Source organism: Drosophila montana, unplaced genomic scaffold (assembly GCF_035044405.1).
Source record: "Drosophila montana isolate Dmon_TW-CO22-7 unplaced genomic scaffold, ASM3504440v1 contig_2481_1, whole genome shotgun sequence".
In the NCBI taxonomy this organism is placed as follows: domain Eukaryota; kingdom Metazoa; phylum Arthropoda; class Insecta; order Diptera; family Drosophilidae; genus Drosophila; species Drosophila montana.
This window is the reverse complement of record NW_026997351.1, coordinates 1,211,460-1,228,711: the sequence shown is the minus strand read 5'-3', so window position 1 is coordinate 1,228,711 and position 17,252 is coordinate 1,211,460. Positions and strand designations below refer to the sequence as shown.

Here is a 17,252-nt window from a genome sequence, read left to right as displayed (position 1 = left end):
CCACCCCGCACCCCGCACCACACAACCACCACCCCACCGCAACCACACAGCCCACAATGCAGAAGCCACAGCCCAAGGCACTTGAGTTTGATGTAGCGCAGATCTGGCTCTGGGCGCTTGGCCCAAAGCCAGAAATTGCCCGGCCTTTTGGCTACGCTTTTCGTTACACGTAAAATGTTGAAAATGTAAACTTAATGCAGCGATTTGAAATTTACACATCGTTATATGAATATGAAATGATATCATATAGGATACACGGCATACCCTACAGAGAGCAGCATTTGCGAGCTCGAGGGTTGCTGCTGCACTTATCTCTGGTGGTTAGTTCTTTGCTGGCCATAAAATAAAAGATAAACGATACATCTTTTTTTTTTTGGGGTTTCCTTTTCATTTTTTTTTAATGTACGTGTTTGTGTGTGTGTGTGTGTGGGTGAGTGGATGTGGATGTGGTGTGTGTGCGTGGGTGAGCGGGTGTGTGCTTTACAGGTTTATTGTGGAGGCCAAATATTAGCTAATGGTCATAAATAGTTTAATTACAGTTGTATTGTGTATGGCATAAGTTGATATTTCATTTCTTGCTACTGTAGATTGATGCTGATTGACACAAATTGATGAATGAATGAATGGATGGATGGATGGATGGATGTGTGCTAGTGTGTGTGTGTGTGTGTGTGTGTGTGTTGAGTTTCCTGTTACAATCTCAAAATGCAACAAGAGAGCTCTTGCTTTAATGTTTGCTTGCAAACAATATATACATGTATGTATGAAGCATTTACGCATGCCATAAAAAATTGGTTTGAAATTTAGCTTGATAATGATTGAAGACACGCGACAGTGATATGATATGTATGTGGAAAGTAACAGTAATTGAACAATTAGTTTGAAAGTATTTCTGATAAGATTCGTGTTAATTGTTGTATTCGCAGCTGATTGATCGGTTCGAGTAGTCGTCCTGCTGTAACTGATAATTGATGACGATTGATATGGATTGATGGCGAAGCATTTCGAAACGAATATTATTATTATTATAAATGGCAGTATGTGCATGTGTTTGTTTGTTTGTTTTTTTTTTTTTTGTTTTTTTCTCTCATATTGTTTAATTTTCCTCTGGCTGTTGTGCAGCAGATGTGAGCTTGTTGATTGATTCACACTCATTAGCTGTAAGTTCTTGATTGATGTTACTCTCCTTGCAGTGATCGGCAGTATTAAAGACTTCGTTGCTGCTGCACTCATTGATATTGCCATCATTGGTGACCAACAGCTCGTTGTTGGCCATATAAACATTGGGATTTAGCATCGGATTGATATCCTCAAGTGGGATCGCCATTATGGTAGCGTTAGCTGGGGGAAAGTTCTCGTTCATGTTTATGCCATCGTGCATGTCCATCGGGGTGTAAGGCTCATTTGGATTCTTATAGGTGGAATACGGTAATATCATAGCCGTGTTCATCATGGCCACATCTGGCATTAGCTGACAGAAATTGCCGGCCACATCGGTGGACATGACATGAACATTGGACATTGGATTGCCCATTGGATTGCCAAACATATTCATGTTCATGTTCATGTTCATATTAATGTTGGGCAGAAACTGAGCATAGTTCGTATTCGGACTGTAATTGTCATTCATGTCAAAGATCATCGGAGGCATATCTCCCTGGCCGTTGCCCTGCGCCATTATAAAGTGCATCATCGGCATTGTGGGCATCACCGGGCCCGTGGGCTGTAGGAATATGTTGTTAACCTGCTTCATAACCACCCGATTGGCCGTTGTCGCATCTGCGTTGCCATTCTCATCGGTTGGCGGGGACTGAGCTATCGGATCACGGCGCGGATTCTCGATAATTGGAACCTCGCTCGTCCTATCTGCATGTGGCACTCGCAGATCCGTTGTGGTGCCCGCTGCGTGTTCCACATTTCTGGTTTCTGCGTTCGCCGTGATACCGGCGGCGTTATCGACATTGTTGTTATCGTTGTCGTTGTCGTTATCGTTGTCATCGTAGTCGTCGGCCTCGCTGTCGTTGTTGCTTATTATCGACGAGCTGTGACTGGAGGATCGTGGACTCAGTGAGCTGGACTGGCTGCCGGAAGAGGTGCTGGGCAGGCAGCGGCGCGACTGCTGCTCGGCATGGAGCATGGGCGAGCTCGACTGACTGTCGGACGAGCTGTCAGACTGTTGCTGCTGATGCTGATGCTGTTGCAGCCGTTGCTGCTGCTGCTGCTGCTGATGGAGTTGTTGCTGAAGCGGCGACTGATGCGATGAGTGTTGCTGGAGCGCATTTTGCATTTGCATCTGGCGTTGCAAGCCGGACGAGTTGGCGCGGAGCAGGGATATGTTGTTCAATGACGCCTGTGCTGCTGCTGCTGCTGTTGCTGGCTGCGACTGCTGCTGCTGCTGCGGCGGCTGCTGCTGCGGCTGTTCCATATACTGATTGGAGCTCCTGTCCGTGCTGGCATTGTCCTCGCTCTGGTGGCCGCCCGGCGGCTGCATGGCCGCGCCGTACATGCCCATGTTCCGCGAACGCCCATTGCCGGCGGGGCCAAAGCGACAGGGCACGCTGTAGGTATTGATCCGATAGCCATAACGCGAGCCATGCGGGCGTGGCATCTGGTGGGCATGCGGATACGGATGCGGATGCATGGGCACTGTCAATTCAAAGAGAGAGAGAGAAAGAAAGAAAGCGTCATCAGGCGACAACTAATTTTCGGGCGGGCAACAACTCACCTATGGGTCTGCCCCAGAAACTCAGAGGCGCTGTGCCACATGGCGCCATCATGCGCGGTCCATTTGGTGTGGCAAAGTGGGGACCCGGATTGCCCTGTGCCCGCGGCGGTGGCGGCCCATGCAACGGCGGCGGCGGAAACATGCTTATGTGCATGCACCAGCAATGGTAATCGGTCTGCGTGCCCATATTGACCAGCATTGGTCGTGGCTGTGGGCGTGGCGGTAACTAAACCAGGGCTACAAACGAGAGTCAGAGCATGAGCATACTCACATTAATGCGTGCCAGATCCTGAGGTGTCAGGCTGTGCGGATGACAGGGCGGCAGCAGGCCGCCGTTGCCCATCCAGGGACGGGCCACGCTCTGCGGTAAGGTAGAGTAGAGTAGAGAAGAGTATTGAGTGGAGAGGCTGGCAGTACTTACCGAGGGCAGAAAGAGACTCGGATGCAGAGGTGTCACCTCCAGAATTGCGGTCGTGTAGGCGGCCATCTGGACCTGGGTCATGTTGGCGAAACGGCCGCGCAGCAAGGGCAGCATCAGGTTGTGGGCGCGTATCATCAGGTTCCTCAATGTGGCAATATACTCCGAGCTGGACAGGCTGCACTCGCTCACCTGACGAGCAAAGTCCTCAAAGGATGGAAAGTCCGCCGTTTGCGTATCGCAGCTGCCGCTGGTGGTGTTCCTCGGCTTTGGCATAGCTGTCGCTCCAGATTCCACCTTTCTATCCTCGAAATTGGCAGCCATATCCGATTTAGCTTCCGACAATGTGTTGGGCAGATTCAGCACCGACAGCGATGCATACGAGTAGGGCACCCAGTCAACGCTCGGATCAATACTGCGCGGCTGCACAGGCTGCACAGGCTGCACAGGCTGCACCGGCTGCTGTGAGGGCGTCTGTTCCTGCTGCGGAGTAAATGCAGCCGCCTGCCACCATTCGCGTGGTGCTGCCGATGCTTGTGGCTGTGCCTGCGGCTGCTGCTCCATTTCCATGAATGCAGAAGCCGAACCCTGGTGCTGCTGTTCCTTATCCTGGCAAAGATTGTGAAATGACGGTGCTGCCTGCACTGACAAATGCGCCATAGCTGGGCCTGTCTTCAGCTCCAGCCCTGGCCACCATTCGGTCGACTGCGCTACCGGCTGCGGCTGCGGCTGCGGAGGCGACGGCGGCTGTGGTGCACCAGAGGCGGGCAGCTGCTTCATATCGTTCCAGTATGTACAGGTCGAGGGTACGGGGTGAACGTGTAGCTTGGGCTCACTCTCCGGACACCAGTCCGGTACGGCAGCCTCGCCCAGCTCATTTGCCGGCCACCATTCACGCAGCGAGGGTAAAGCACTTGCCTGTGCCGCTGGTGGTGGCAACTTTGGTGCACTACCAGCACCACTTCCAGCCGCAACTTGTTCTTCCACATCGATTGGCTGCACGTGCTTCTGCTCCACTTCTGGCCACCAGTCGGTGCGGGACGGTACCGTCGTCGGTACAGCCGCTGGCTGTGGCGCAGCTCCAGCTAGATGCGGCTCGTTCCTGGGCCACCATATTGGTGGCTGCGGTACACTCTGTCCAAGCATCTGTCCCTGCAACTGTGCTCCGATGGCTGATGGCGCGACCTGGTGCTCCGCTTCTCTTAAATATTCCCGAGCCTGCGTTTGTGGCAATACTGCAAGTTTCTGTTGCTCCATGTCCTGCCAGGGATTGATAGCTGGTTGCACCGTCGCTGCTGCCCCGGCTGGTCCGGTTGCTGTTGCTGCTGGCGGCGGGGGAGGTGGTGGCGGTGGCTGTGTCTGCGGCGGCTGTGCGGCAAATGCGGCGATCAGCTGTTCAATGTCCCGCCAATAGTCATATGAGGTTGGCTGCGGCGGTGCCTGTGTGTGTGCTGCAAGAGCCGAGCCGTTCTGCTCCATATCCCGCCAAATGTCGCGGGTCAGAGGCATCACCTGTGGCTGCGACTTGTGCTGGTGCTGATGCTGGAGCTGCTGGTGGTGCTGCTGGTGCTGGTGGTGATGCTGGTGGCGCTGATGTGGTTGCTGCTGCTGCTGCTGTGGTGCAACTGCAGCGACTAGTTGCTCTACACCTCGCCAATATTCAGAGGCTGGCGGCAGAGCGTGTGCTTCCCGCCAATAGTCACCAGGTAGCGGTAGCGCGGACTGCTTGTGGGCCTGTGGTGCGACAGCGGCAGTCTGTTGTTCCATGTCGCGCCAAAAATCGACGTGCAGCGGTGCTGGCTGTGGCTGGGCCTGCAGTGGCAGGCCAGCCTCCACATCCCGCCAATACTCGCGACCCGGCAGCAGCGGCTGCACGTGCTGTGCCTGCGATCCGGCTGGCGCACCCCGATCGATGTCACGCCAAAAGTCGCGGAGTTGTGCTTGTGTTTCGGGTTGTGGCTGTGCTTGTGTTTCTGCTTGAGATTGGGCCGCTTGCATTGCAGCTGGGACCTGCTGATCCATATCGGGCACAAACTGATGGGTTGGCAATATCGGCTGCACCTGCTCCCGCTGGCCCATAAAGACCGCCTGCTGTTCCATATCCCGCCAATAATCGTGGTTTGGTGGCGCCTGCTGCACTTGGATCAGCATTTGGGGCTGCATCTGGACTGGCATCTGGACCGGCATTTGGACGGGCATCTGAACGGGCATCTGGACCGGCATTTGGCCCGGCAAATGAGGCATTTGTATATGCATCTGCGGTGGCATTAGCCTCTGCACTGGCACTGGCACGCTTTGCGGATCCACCTCCGACCAGAAATCCCGATTCGGCTGCTCGTGCCAATTGCCGCGTGGCCGCTGGCTGGGAGGATAAGCGCGAGGATTTGGAGCCACCCGAATGGTTAGATCCACTGTGCAGCCGTTCATACCGGCGCCATCGCCGAAGTCAGCTGGATACATATGCGCCTGCATCTGGTGCGGCCCATTGTAGTTGAAGAGCTCCGTCATGGGCGGTCTGTCGTAGTAGTCCTCAAGGTGTGGATCCATCGGACGTGGCGGCGGCGGGGGCAGCGACTGCGGATTGATCTGTGCTGCCTGCTCCAGGGCCAGCAAATGGGACGCATACGAGCCCATGGGATGAAAGACGGGCGCATAAGGCGACATCTGGCCGCTCAAGCTGCTCATCAACAGCGGTAGATCCCGTGTGGCCTCCGAGGAAGGGCCCGTGCTATTGGAAACTTGGACATTACTTGCCGCCGGTAGCTCACTTACTATTTGACGAGTAAACTTGTCAAATCAAATTTCCAAAATAGAATCATTAATTGCTTACTAAAGGTGGGAATGAGTCCACTGGAGATGAGACTAGCCCAGTTTGGGGACGAAGAGCCAATAGACGGATCAGTCATGGTGTTTCACACTGCTGCTGAATGGAATACTTTTAATGAATGTATATTGGCTTTGCTCAATTTATGTCTTGCTATTCGTCCGTCCGTTTGCCTGTCTGCCAAATAAAGTGTAAGACATTTTTCAACAAGCTGAAAACCTCCTCTAAATATACATAGGTTTTGCAGCTACGCTCAGTGAGCTGCTCGCCCGATGACCTCCTCTGGCCCACGCCCACCAAAGCCCCCAAGAAGGGGTATTTCGTCAAGTCACAGTTTGACTGTCACTAGGCTTTCAGTTTGAGAGCCACCAACCGAATAAACAAGTGGACTCCCTTCGATTTAAGCTGTTATGCGAACAGAGTATGGTGCAGTCGGTGACTGCCACGTTATTTGTTCGTTTTCTCTATGGATAATACTAACATGTTAGTGTGGAACTTTAGAATCCGATCTGTAAGCTTATTCGCAATTGTGGCCTGTCCTATTCGTTGAACTCCTGATTAGGCGCTTCACAAAGAGCTGTGGATTAATCATAAATAGTTTATTTAATTTTAACACATTTTTAAATCACGCTGATTTATCTATAATAGTTGCACATCTTTTGCGTATAATGTCTCGACTATTTTTCATAATTTGTGTAAATATATTTTTTTTAAATTATTCCAAGGTAGCTAAAGGGTTGCTAGTGCCGAGAGTTTGGCAGGCTGGCCTGCTTGTAAATATCTTGGCTTTGTGTTATGTGAGGCGTGTATGCTCCAGTTTAAAAGGCTTTCAAGTGCAGCAAACGTGCCTGGCATATTGAGGGACAACAAGCTGGGCCCAACTCCGAACCGGAGACTGCTTGGCAAGACGAACAATAATCTCTGCCCCACACTCCCCGCCCCGGCCGGCAACATTTTTGCAATTATTTCAAATATTTTTCAACACGGCTTTGAAATGCGACGTGCCGACGAACACTATGCAACGAGGACCAAAGGAAAAACCCTTTTTTTTTACGTTGTTTTTCTTTGTCTTGCGCCAAAATATTTTTCCACATTTTATGCTGCGCATATTTTTTGCCGCAGCCTTGGCGCGAAATTAGCGGCAAGTGGCTGAGGAAAGCGTGGAAAAAGGCGGCGGAGATAAACTTTAAATAAAACATGGCACACAACACGCTCGCTGCTAGGGTTGGGGTATTGGGGCTGGAGCTGGAGCTGGAGCTGGGGCTGGGACTGTGACTGAGACGGGGGGAAGCTTGTTTGCGTATGGGGGGATGAGACGATGCGGGTGCCGGGGCAAACGTCGAACGCTGGCGCAGACCGCAATTCAAATAAAATCCTTTAGGGCTTTTGACTTTTAACTCATCCGTTTAACGAGCGCTCATGTTCGTGAGACGGCGAATGGCAGGCTAGCCGCATGGAGGATGGCAGGATAAAAAGATTGCCCTGGCAAGGACAATACCCTTGACACCTACACACACACACACACACAGACAGACAGACACACGCAAGTGAGCCCAGCACGTCGTCAGCGCAATTGCAAAACAATGCGCGAAACAGGCAAAGCAATTTTTATATGCTGCATATGCGCATAACGAATACTCTGGATTTCAAAGCCACAGAACCTTATTAGAATGGGTGCAATGTCTTTATATATTTATATTTGGTAGATCTATAAATTGAAGTAGTTCTTAAATCTAAAACTGGGACTTGAAAACCAGACCAGAGAGCAGCTTTTGGAAAATCCGTCCCGCTACAAGCAGATCTGACCAGACTTTTGGTACTAAAGAGTTGAGAAGCTGGGGAATATTGTGGTGCATTTGCTTAATGGAGAGGCACAATACTAGTAGATCTAGGTGGTTACAAATCATACTACCTGCAGTCATAAGATTCGAGCCCGAATCATAGATCAGGTAACGAGGCTTTTAAGTCAATAGTAATATATAAAATGGGGTATATAAAATATATGCTCTGGGTAGTCTAAACATAAAACTGGCGAGGGATCCAGCCACAAAATACAAATAACTATGGCCTCCAACATTGGGCTTATCCAATTGGATTTTGGCTAGTTCGAATCTTGCATATGAAAATATGGACAACATGCTATATTTGCAGTAGAACAGGCAATTGTTAATAAAATATTAAATTGCTTAACATTTTTTAAGAATATATATATCAAGGCTGGTTCGAGCTACTAAATATGGTATATATATTTTATTGCTTTTCGTTTCTATGCAAATTTATTTATATTTATATTATTATATAGGACATACACGAAAATCTGTAACTAGATCTGTACACACCCTGTATTTGTATTCTTAAATGAATTATTTTATATTCCCTGTCTAGGTTTAGCATACACCTCTTCTAAAGGCTTAATGGCCTGCAGCACCACGCCTCCCCTTAGGATATTTGTGTTGAGTATTTGGCAAGTCGACTTTCAACACTTTGGCACAACAAACACACCCGCTCACACACACATACACACACATTTTTATGAGCCTTTTTGGACTGGAATATCTCTATAACACTGTTGTGATTGCTTTTGCGCTGCCATTGCAGGCCCCAACACCCTTTCCAACCCGCCCGCTGCCCGCTGCCCGCTGCCTCGTTCGAGCCACGAGTCGAATCGATTGATGACTGCGTCCCAAGCAATTGGCAATTGGCAGTTGGCAGTTGGCAGCTTGGCAATCGGCTTGCTGCTGTTGTTGGCATTTTAGAATTTGAACAATTGCCACTCGATGCGAATAATAAACGTGGCCGAGTCCTGCCAAAGGATTCGCCTGACTGCGCCTGGCAAAAGGCGTCGATTGAGGCGCGTCTGCTTAAATATGCAATGAGCCAATGCATACACAATGCCCAAATCTCTGGCTGTGTGTTCCGGGTCTCCGATTGCGACATTTATTAACTGGCGAACACACACTTGTCGCGCATACGCCCCGTGGCCACGCCCGCCCTCTACGCAAAAAGTATGCTTCGTTTAATAAATTGAGCGTTTTATGCAATTTATGCGGCTGATTTGACATTAATGTGCCCCAAACAGACTCCCCTCCACCACAGCATGTGTGTATGTGTGTGTGTGTGTGTGTGTGCTGTGCTGCGTATGTGTTTATTTACATGTTGCCTTCCTGCGTCTTAACGGGGGGAACGCGTCTTTAGCTGCCGCTTCCGCTTCCGCTCGCTGCTTTTTATTTATGACAACATCTGTCGCAACAACTTGTGTGTGCGTGTGTGCGGGTGTGTGCGGGTGTGTGGGTGTGTCTGCGAGTGTGTTGAGGCGTTAACATCTATGCCACACACACATCATTAATCATTTTAACGGCTCAACTCCTTTATGTGCGCCCGTGTCTTAGTTGTTAGCCACCTTGCGCTTCATTTATTCTCAAACTTTCGCTTTTTATGCCCCAAAACTTGGGCCATAAAAAAAGGCAGACAAACACACACATATAGATTCTAAGTAGGATTGCCAATGCCTCTCTCTTTGTATGTATGTATTTTTTTATGCTGTGCCCAGTTCGCTGCACTCACCTGACAAGTTATCCAATTGTTGCCGCCGTTCGCCTGCGTTCTTGCAATGTTGTTGATTTTTTTTTGTTATTTTTATTAATTTTATTGATAATTTTTTGTTGTTGTTTTTCTTTGTACACTGGTAAATTGTAAATAGAAATAATTTTTAATCCATGCTGCGTGACTATTTGAAGTTCGAACAGGGACTACTGAGATCTAAAGAGAAAACAATTGACGTAAAAGCATTGTGAGTACTAATTCATGGCACAATTTACCCAGAAAATATTCCGAATCACTCAAAAACTTTCCGAATGTCCTAATTACAGCTAGAGCTTTGTCAATCTGCGAAAACAGAATATTCAATTGAACCAAGGTAAGTTAAGTAAATGGCATTATGCAAAGATACAATTCTGTGCGTTATATATAGTATATATTTAACAAACTATACCAATTTACGATAAATTAATTTCCTTACACAAGCAGTTGGCAATGCCGCGTCGATAAATTATAGAGGAGTCTCGGAAATATGACCAGGTGGCAACACTGTTTTACTTGCTGACAAAACAGCCAATAGGAAGTATAAAATATTTATTATCAAATCAATTTTAACATAGGCAAAACAACTACTTTATCATTTCATCGCACAATTTTTAATCTGAACCAAGATCCGAAAAGCTTGCCAATATTTGCCCCTAAAATATTAATAAGTAGCACTCAAATTAAACAGAGATTTCTAGCTAGTTATATGTATGCAGTAATATATATTTTTGGATATCTTCTCGCCCATATCCCCACTGGCCCCGTTCGGAAAAACAACGATAGCAATTCCCAGATGCCAATCAATGTCAAAGAGTTGGAAAACTCTAGACGACAATAATTCACGTATGCGAGCTAATAAATTAGTGGAAAATTCTGTTGGGGGCCATCAAAAGGATAACATGGATAACTTTTGTGCTCAACTTAATGTCACACACACAGACACACACACACACCTAGACAAATAATCAGCTGTAAATATTTTATGGATGAAATAAGCGACAAAAACTTTGTCTCGCATTGTAGGGGTAGCTGCAAATATTTAAGGCATCTCTACCCCCAACCCCCTCTCACTAACTCTATCTCCCTCTCTCTCTCTCTCTCTCTCTCTCTCTCTCTCTCTCTCTCTATCTAAAGCTTGCTCGTTGTTATGGTGCCGCACTGATGCGGCATGCCACAGAAATTTAGCAAAATCTTTGCTCTGGCTTAGTTTTATATATGGCATAAGCTTTGCTGGTCATTTGCGGGGTCACGGGTCATCCCGCCAACAGGACGAAGCTGATGATTAAGTTGCTGACGACAATGAGGCCGACGATGCGGCTTACGATAGGAGGCAAACAAATAGAAATGAATGTCAATTGATAATCAAAATAAATGCCCAACGGGGCTCAATGAAACTGAAACCGAGAGCTTGACAGATACACAGATCCGAGCCTGGAGGCAGGGCTGAGGGTGGAATATAAATACATATTGGTGGAAGATAAGAGGAATACCTTTATAAGAAAGGTGAGGCTAGCCAGGCCGGACAAATGTCTCAAATTGAATAAAATATAAACATATTTTTATTTTTTATATTATATCCTTGTATATAGAGTACTATTTTAATATGGCCACAAAATGCGTAGCTCACAGAAGAAGACGTCATCGTCAGGACAAGGGTCTCAAATCAAATATATATCATATTATAAGTCAAATAAAATAAAAGACTGAATTCGCTTTTCTATTTCTATTTATACCCTATACTAGATTATAATTTTGTCACGAAATTCGTAACGAATAGAAGACATCTTCGACAAGACTGCTATTTATACTCTAGGTGTAATAATATAGTTGTAAAGAGGAAGAGTCGAAGACGACTCCGTAGAGTATAAATCCATGAAATCTCAAGTCCATTCCTTAAAGCTATTGTCTTTCTATTGCAGGCAGCACATATATCAGAGTCGGTCCGATTGGAACACTATATTAAAAATTGAGCAGCTAAAAGGATTTTGAAAAATATATAAACCAAATTATAGAATTAAGGCTTCAAGCAATGTCTAAGTTCATGGATGGGTAAGCACAAGTTCACAAAAACCCACGATTCTAAATTAACGATTAGTAAAGTCCTTAAATTATCGTTGAAGTTATTTTTTCAAGTATCGTCAATTAATCTTCTGGTTTACAGGGTAGTTCTATATTTAGCTCATGGATGCTAGTCTAGAGTCTGCCCGGCGTGGTCTGCCACTCGAGAAATGCTGGAATGCGGAACTATGATTACATGCCGGGCGAGCATGGTTGGGAGCGGGTTAGGTCTGGAGGTGAAGGTCCGTGCCAGGGGGCGAGTCCTGGGCCATAAATTCATTTTGGTGTCGGCTGCACATGCAAATGTCTAAATGCCTAAATGCCTAATGAGTGAAGCTGGCAGCAAAAACAGGACACGAATGAGTCCTTAAAGATTAATTAATCTTTGTGGCACATGCGGCCGACGCTGACGCTGACGTCGACGTCGACGTCAACGCACAGCCAGACGCCGCTGGTGCCACAAACAACAGTTGCCTGGGGCACGCGTAGCATTGTGTTTAGCTGTGTTAAGGGGATTGCTGACCATTGTCCTGCGTCCGCTCGGTTTCGGTTTTTAAGCTAATGACACAAAACGCCAAAAAGGATGCGAGTCCAGGGGGTTAATTTGCAGGCTGGGTCGGGCTCGGTCGCCTGGTCCGGCTTATCTTTTGCTTTTGAAGAAATAATTAATGACCTCGTTTTTGCCACTGTGGCCGGACTCGACCGAGCCAGAGCATCAGGCACAGGAGCAGGAGCAGGCACAGGAGCTGGCACAGGAGCTGGAGCTGGCGCTGAAGCAGCAGCTGGAGAGTATGAAACGGCAGCAGAAACAGGGAGCTGCACACACTGCGTGCTGGCCATTAAAAATCGTTTATTTCGATTTGATTTAATCCAAAATAGATTGCCCCTGTCGGGCGATGCGGCCAATTTATGCACTCAATTTACGCGCGCGCACACAGGACGCACCGGACACTGGACCCTGGACAAAGTCGATGGCATTCTCCTGAATGCAGGACGTCGCCGCTGCTGCTGCAGCTTGCTCTTGGAGTTGGAGATGGGAGCTGGCTCTGGGCCTGGGCCTGGGCTGCGTATTTATAAATTTCATTGGTTAATCCTTATTCTCGCATTAAGGGAGCGCACGCAGAGGAAACGGCGAGGCACAGCTATGCAAATGTATGCATTGTCCTGTTGCGCCAGCACTCGATTTCCCTTACCCCGCGCTCCAGCCCCTCCTCATCCACACCCACTCGACGACTACTCTGGCAATTAAACTAATCGCACGCGAGGCTTAAAATGCGATTTGCGGCGTCGATTGGCAATTGCGGCTCGCATTCACCATTGAAACATTTCAAATGTTTGCCTGGGTTAGCGAGACGGGTAGAGTGAGGGGGAGAGGCGGAGAGGTTGCCCTTTTGCGCTTTGCCGCGAAATTTATTTAAGCCCAACACGTGGAAATATTCCATTTCCCCATTTGCTCGCAGCGCCGGCAAACGCCGCAAATGACATTTAAACTGTTTGCATTTGGCGCCGCTGACTGTTTAGCGGTTTTTGTGGCTGTCCAAAATCGCCCGTCCGTCCCCTTCCTAACTTTGCCCCGCATCGCACCCCCCCCCCCCCCTCCGCACTCCCCTACACAAGCCCAACGTACGCCTAATCCAAATGTTTAGTTACGCTTGGGCCTGAAATGTGTTCGGACGACAACAACAGGATTCACTCCTGTTTCGGCTCCCCACTCAACGCCTCTCGCCAATATCCTGGCAAATAGTCCGCCAAATTTATTGTTAGTCTCTGATCCACGGTTTAAGGAATATATCTATGGTGGCAACTCTAGATTACGTTCCCATGCACTACGAACCTAAATATACTCGAGGTACAGTTAAGAATGTTGCACTAGGGTGTTACCGACTGACTTATACTAGCCCAATAACTTAAAATAGAATCAATCTTTAGAGGAGTTCATCATTGCTCGACATGCCAAATTTAATCTCTCTTTCTCTAACACTGTGGACGATATGTATACGACTATAAACCATGTTTTAAGTCCAAGATAAAACCAATATGGTCCTTCCACAAGAATATTTAATATTATTATTAAATTATTTCACCCAACAAAGTGGATTTTACGACAAATGTGAAAATACTTCCACTTCGACAAGGATCATTGAGGCCCGTATTCCACCAATTTTCCACAGTTGCGCGCGAAATTCACTAAAACGCCGTCTCAAGTCTGGCAACTCTGGCAGAAGCTTTTCAGCCCGAAAATTGCCTGGTACGATCTGAACTACCCTGACAGTTCGACTTCTTTGATTAGCAGTCTTTGCAGCTTTTGCTTAACTTGACTTCTAATAAATTACAAAAGATGCTAATTTTGTTGTTTTTCCTTTTGTTAAACTTCCACAACGAGTGTGGGTTAGAAAGCCACAAAAGTGAAACAATTTGAAAGGCTCCTTTGAAGAGTTGTCACAGGCCACAGCAGGAATACAATTTTCATGTGATTAATGATGTCAACGCGACGCTGGCCACGCAAGTGGCTGCTGGCTCCCGGCTCCCGGCTCCCGGCTCATGGCCAATTCCCTGGTCGCTCTTTAGCAGAAGTCAAAAGGGAGATGTGCTCGGCTGGCAAGTCTGGGTGCCTCAAAACGAATCCGTCAAGAATGCGTCAATTTAATTGCGCACGTGACGCGCGCGGTTCATGAATGATAAAGAGAACAAGACAGCAAGGACATGGTGAGGGTGAGGGTGAGGGCGAGTGTCGGGCTGGGAGAGATTTGAACTGGACCCAAGTAAGGGAATTGTTGCGGCTATGCGCCACGTGACGCTGACATCCACATTGACAGCAAGAGTTCAGGATGTGGGCGCAGTGGATTAGCCCTGGCCTCAAGGAGCCCCTCAAAGCAATGCAGCGGCTAATAACGGGCCAAAATGCTTCCAACATGCTGCGCTCAACATTTGATTTTTCGCAAATTTCATTAAGCAAGATAAATGGTTGGCTATTAACAAAAACAGCATAAGCTTAATAGTAGCAACCACAGCGGTTCCAAGCGCAGCTTTCCTGCTTTGTATTTATGCAAAAATTCGTTATGGATGCCAAACAGCGGAAGCGGAAATCGCACGCATTTTTGTTCTTTCACACACACTACCATCGATGCGGCACGTTAACTATGTCAGCCAGGTCTGTTATCAGCAGCAACCTATTTCGGCATCAACAGCTTAATCGAGGCAGCATAAAAGCTAGATAAATTTCCCAAAATCCAAACTATTGAGCAGACTGATAAATATACTCATCAGATGTGTGCTACTGGGTTAATTGTATTCTCACACTTCTTTAATTACTTTTCAGGCTTTTTAAAGGGCAACAACGTTTTTATCAAATTTGTTATGTAGTTTCTTGCTATATATGTATATCGCAGCATATACACGAGTACCCAATGTCCATAAGCGAAAGCATCAACATTCACAAACGTGCCACAAAACTCTAACAATATACATCCATGGAGAAGTCTTTGATATGTTGATCACCAAATCAATAAATATCGTTTTTTGTAGTCGCGCCCTTTTTTTTTCTATGACTATATATATACGCAAATAGTTTCTCGCACACCGCATCACCCGAAATCGATATTTATCGAGCGCAGAAAATGAACGTTTATTTTCTGTCCCTTAGCGGAAGCATTAATAATATATATAATATAATAATAATGTGCTACTGGGTATTTTCTTTGTCACAGTTTTTCCTCTTTTATTTTGTCAGCAAGCTTTTTAAGGGCATTGAACTTCCTCTACAAAGTATATTCAATATCGTATATCGAATTTCTATCGACACATTTATGTACTATAAATATCTGAAGAGTGCATACGGAATTCGGTGTTTTGCCATTTTGTACTGGGCTTGTGGCTGGCTGTGGCTCTGGTGACATGATAAATTGCATGAAATTATTTTCAAACTGCCAACCCCCGATGCAGGCCATGGACTTTAACAGAAGCGTGGTGCGGGGTGGGGTGGCTGGGGGCAGTGCGGGGGGATTGTAGGCTGCATATCTCGACGATATCAGCGGTATCTGTAAAATGGTATACTTAAAAGTTAATTGTAGCTGAGAGCTGAAACTTTTTGGCGGAGCCTCACGAATTTGAAATTTATTCAAATTTCGTATACAAAATGCGACATGTTGTAATTCTCCAAGCAATTGTTTGTTGTTGTCGTTGTTTGTCTTGTTGTTGTTGTTGTTGCTGTTGTTGTTGATGTCGATGTCGTTGTGCTTATCTGGCCCGCATTTTGTTTGCTTGCCAATTTTTGGTAACTTTAAGATTTATCGCACTGTAGCTGCAGAGTCTGATGAATGCGACGCTGTGTTAACCAAATCCGAAACGCGAATTGCGACAGCTGCTGCTGGCTGGAGAAGCTAGCCGAGTGGGCTGAGGCTGAGAGGCTGAGAGGCTGAGGCAGAGGTTGAGGTTGGCTTTCGACTGGGCCTGGCAAATTGGTCATTAACTGAAGCACGGTCAGGCACAGCAGCGAGCGAGGCAGACAGATGGAACGCAACGATAGATGATGGCAGGACATGGCGTCAGGACATTTTAATTTGGTCTGTCAACGACAGACGTTGACCGCAGCGTTGCAGTTGCAGCCAAAACTGATTTGTCCAGCCGCACCTGAAGCACCCCTACAGACACACCCGCACACTCGCACACCCGCACACCCTCTCGCAGTGAAAGGACACGTTGTGTGGATTTCTAATTTCACGCTGCGTTGTGTGAAAATCAACACCGTTCAACACAGTCACATCAGGGTTCCGGCTTTCCGATTTTCCACGTTTTCACGTCGATGGAAATCGAAAACGCCGCCCGCAGAAAAATGCAGCTAATGAAGCCTAAGCGCTTAGCGCAGCCCACTTTCCGCAGGCTCTTCAAACCCGCTCCCCCTCCTGGCTACCCAGAAATGCAAATAGATTTGCAATTCGGCTAAGCACCTTCGGGGGGGGCTGGGGGCACATAATGAAAGGGCGTCTGTTTCACAGAAAGAGATTCCAATTAGGCAAAATCCTTTACTCTTAGCCAATATCAAGTAGCATTTAGTCAAGACCCACAGGGTTCATGTGAAGGACAATATGTAAATATAGTCGGAGAGGAGCCAGCTGGGGTGTGGCTTTTGTTTGAGACTGGAAACCTTCCGTCGAAACACAGAGTAGTCAGTGTTCCAGTAAATACTGGACATTTAGAATGCCGAGGCTAAAATAAACAAAAACAGATTTCTAGGCTGGTTTAGCATATCATAAGTCTTGCCGCCCCTAAAAAAGGTATGGATCTGATGCAGCTAATCATAAAAAGTAAATGAGCAATAATGGGGGGAATAACACGCCCGTCGCCCGTCTTGCACTCACCCCACAATGCTTCGAGAATATCCCAGCAATTATGAGTACGGATGGTCAATCCACCTCGCAGAGCCTTTTGTCAATCAGAAATTCTATGTATATATCCAATAATAATCAACGCACCTACACTTTCACAATTTGTTCGCAAAACTTTTTAAGAAAATTTATGTTTTGAATTTTTTAGATTGATTTTTTTTTGTGATGTGTTCACTATGAGATTGTAACTAAAAGTGAATTTTTCGATTCGAATTTGCTCTGAAATCATTTTCGAAACACAACGAAAGCCTGCTACGATGC

At 47.1% G+C, this 17,252-nt stretch overlaps 1 protein-coding gene across 5 annotated transcripts; it reads right to left on the bottom strand.

Annotated features, from left to right (window-relative positions):
* Nucleotides 1–1,045: 1,045 nt before the first annotated feature.
* Nucleotides 1,046–17,193, bottom strand: LOC135428377 (uncharacterized). Of its 5 annotated transcripts, none has more exons than XM_064682335.1 (8): nucleotides 9,786–9,836; nucleotides 9,532–9,726; nucleotides 6,449–6,544; nucleotides 5,974–6,066; nucleotides 3,147–5,914; nucleotides 2,997–3,086; nucleotides 2,726–2,951; nucleotides 1,046–2,646 (listed from the first exon to the last, which is right to left on the bottom strand). In XM_064682335.1, exons 4-8 carry the CDS (start codon nucleotides 6,047–6,049, stop codon nucleotides 1,097–1,099), a joined length of 4,710 nt encoding a protein of 1,569 aa, XP_064538405.1. In that variant the 5' UTR covers nucleotides 6,050–6,066; nucleotides 6,449–6,544; nucleotides 9,532–9,726; nucleotides 9,786–9,836; the 3' UTR covers nucleotides 1,046–1,096. The 5 variants fall into 5 exon arrangements, with proteins under 5 accessions (XP_064538405.1, XP_064538403.1, XP_064538408.1 ...); XM_064682333.1 differs by having other exon boundaries at nucleotides 5,974–6,063; XM_064682338.1 differs by having other exon boundaries at nucleotides 2,726–2,933; nucleotides 5,974–6,063.
* Nucleotides 17,194–17,252: the final 59 nt, after the last annotated feature.

Bases quoted from the DNA above. Each gene is read 5' to 3' on its own strand.
- LOC135428377 (XM_064682334.1), bottom strand. From the start codon at position 6,049: ATGACTGATCCGTCTATTGGCTCTTCGTCCCCAAACTGGGCTAGTCTC. The intron at 2,952-2,996 runs GTGAGTATGCTC...GCCCTGGTTTAG, and splicing joins AGGATCTGGCACGCATTAAT to TTACCGCCACGCCCACAGCC. The intron at 2,647-2,725 runs GTGAGTTGTTGC...TTGAATTGACAG, and splicing joins TTTCTGGGGCAGACCCATAG to TGCCCATGCATCCGCATCCG.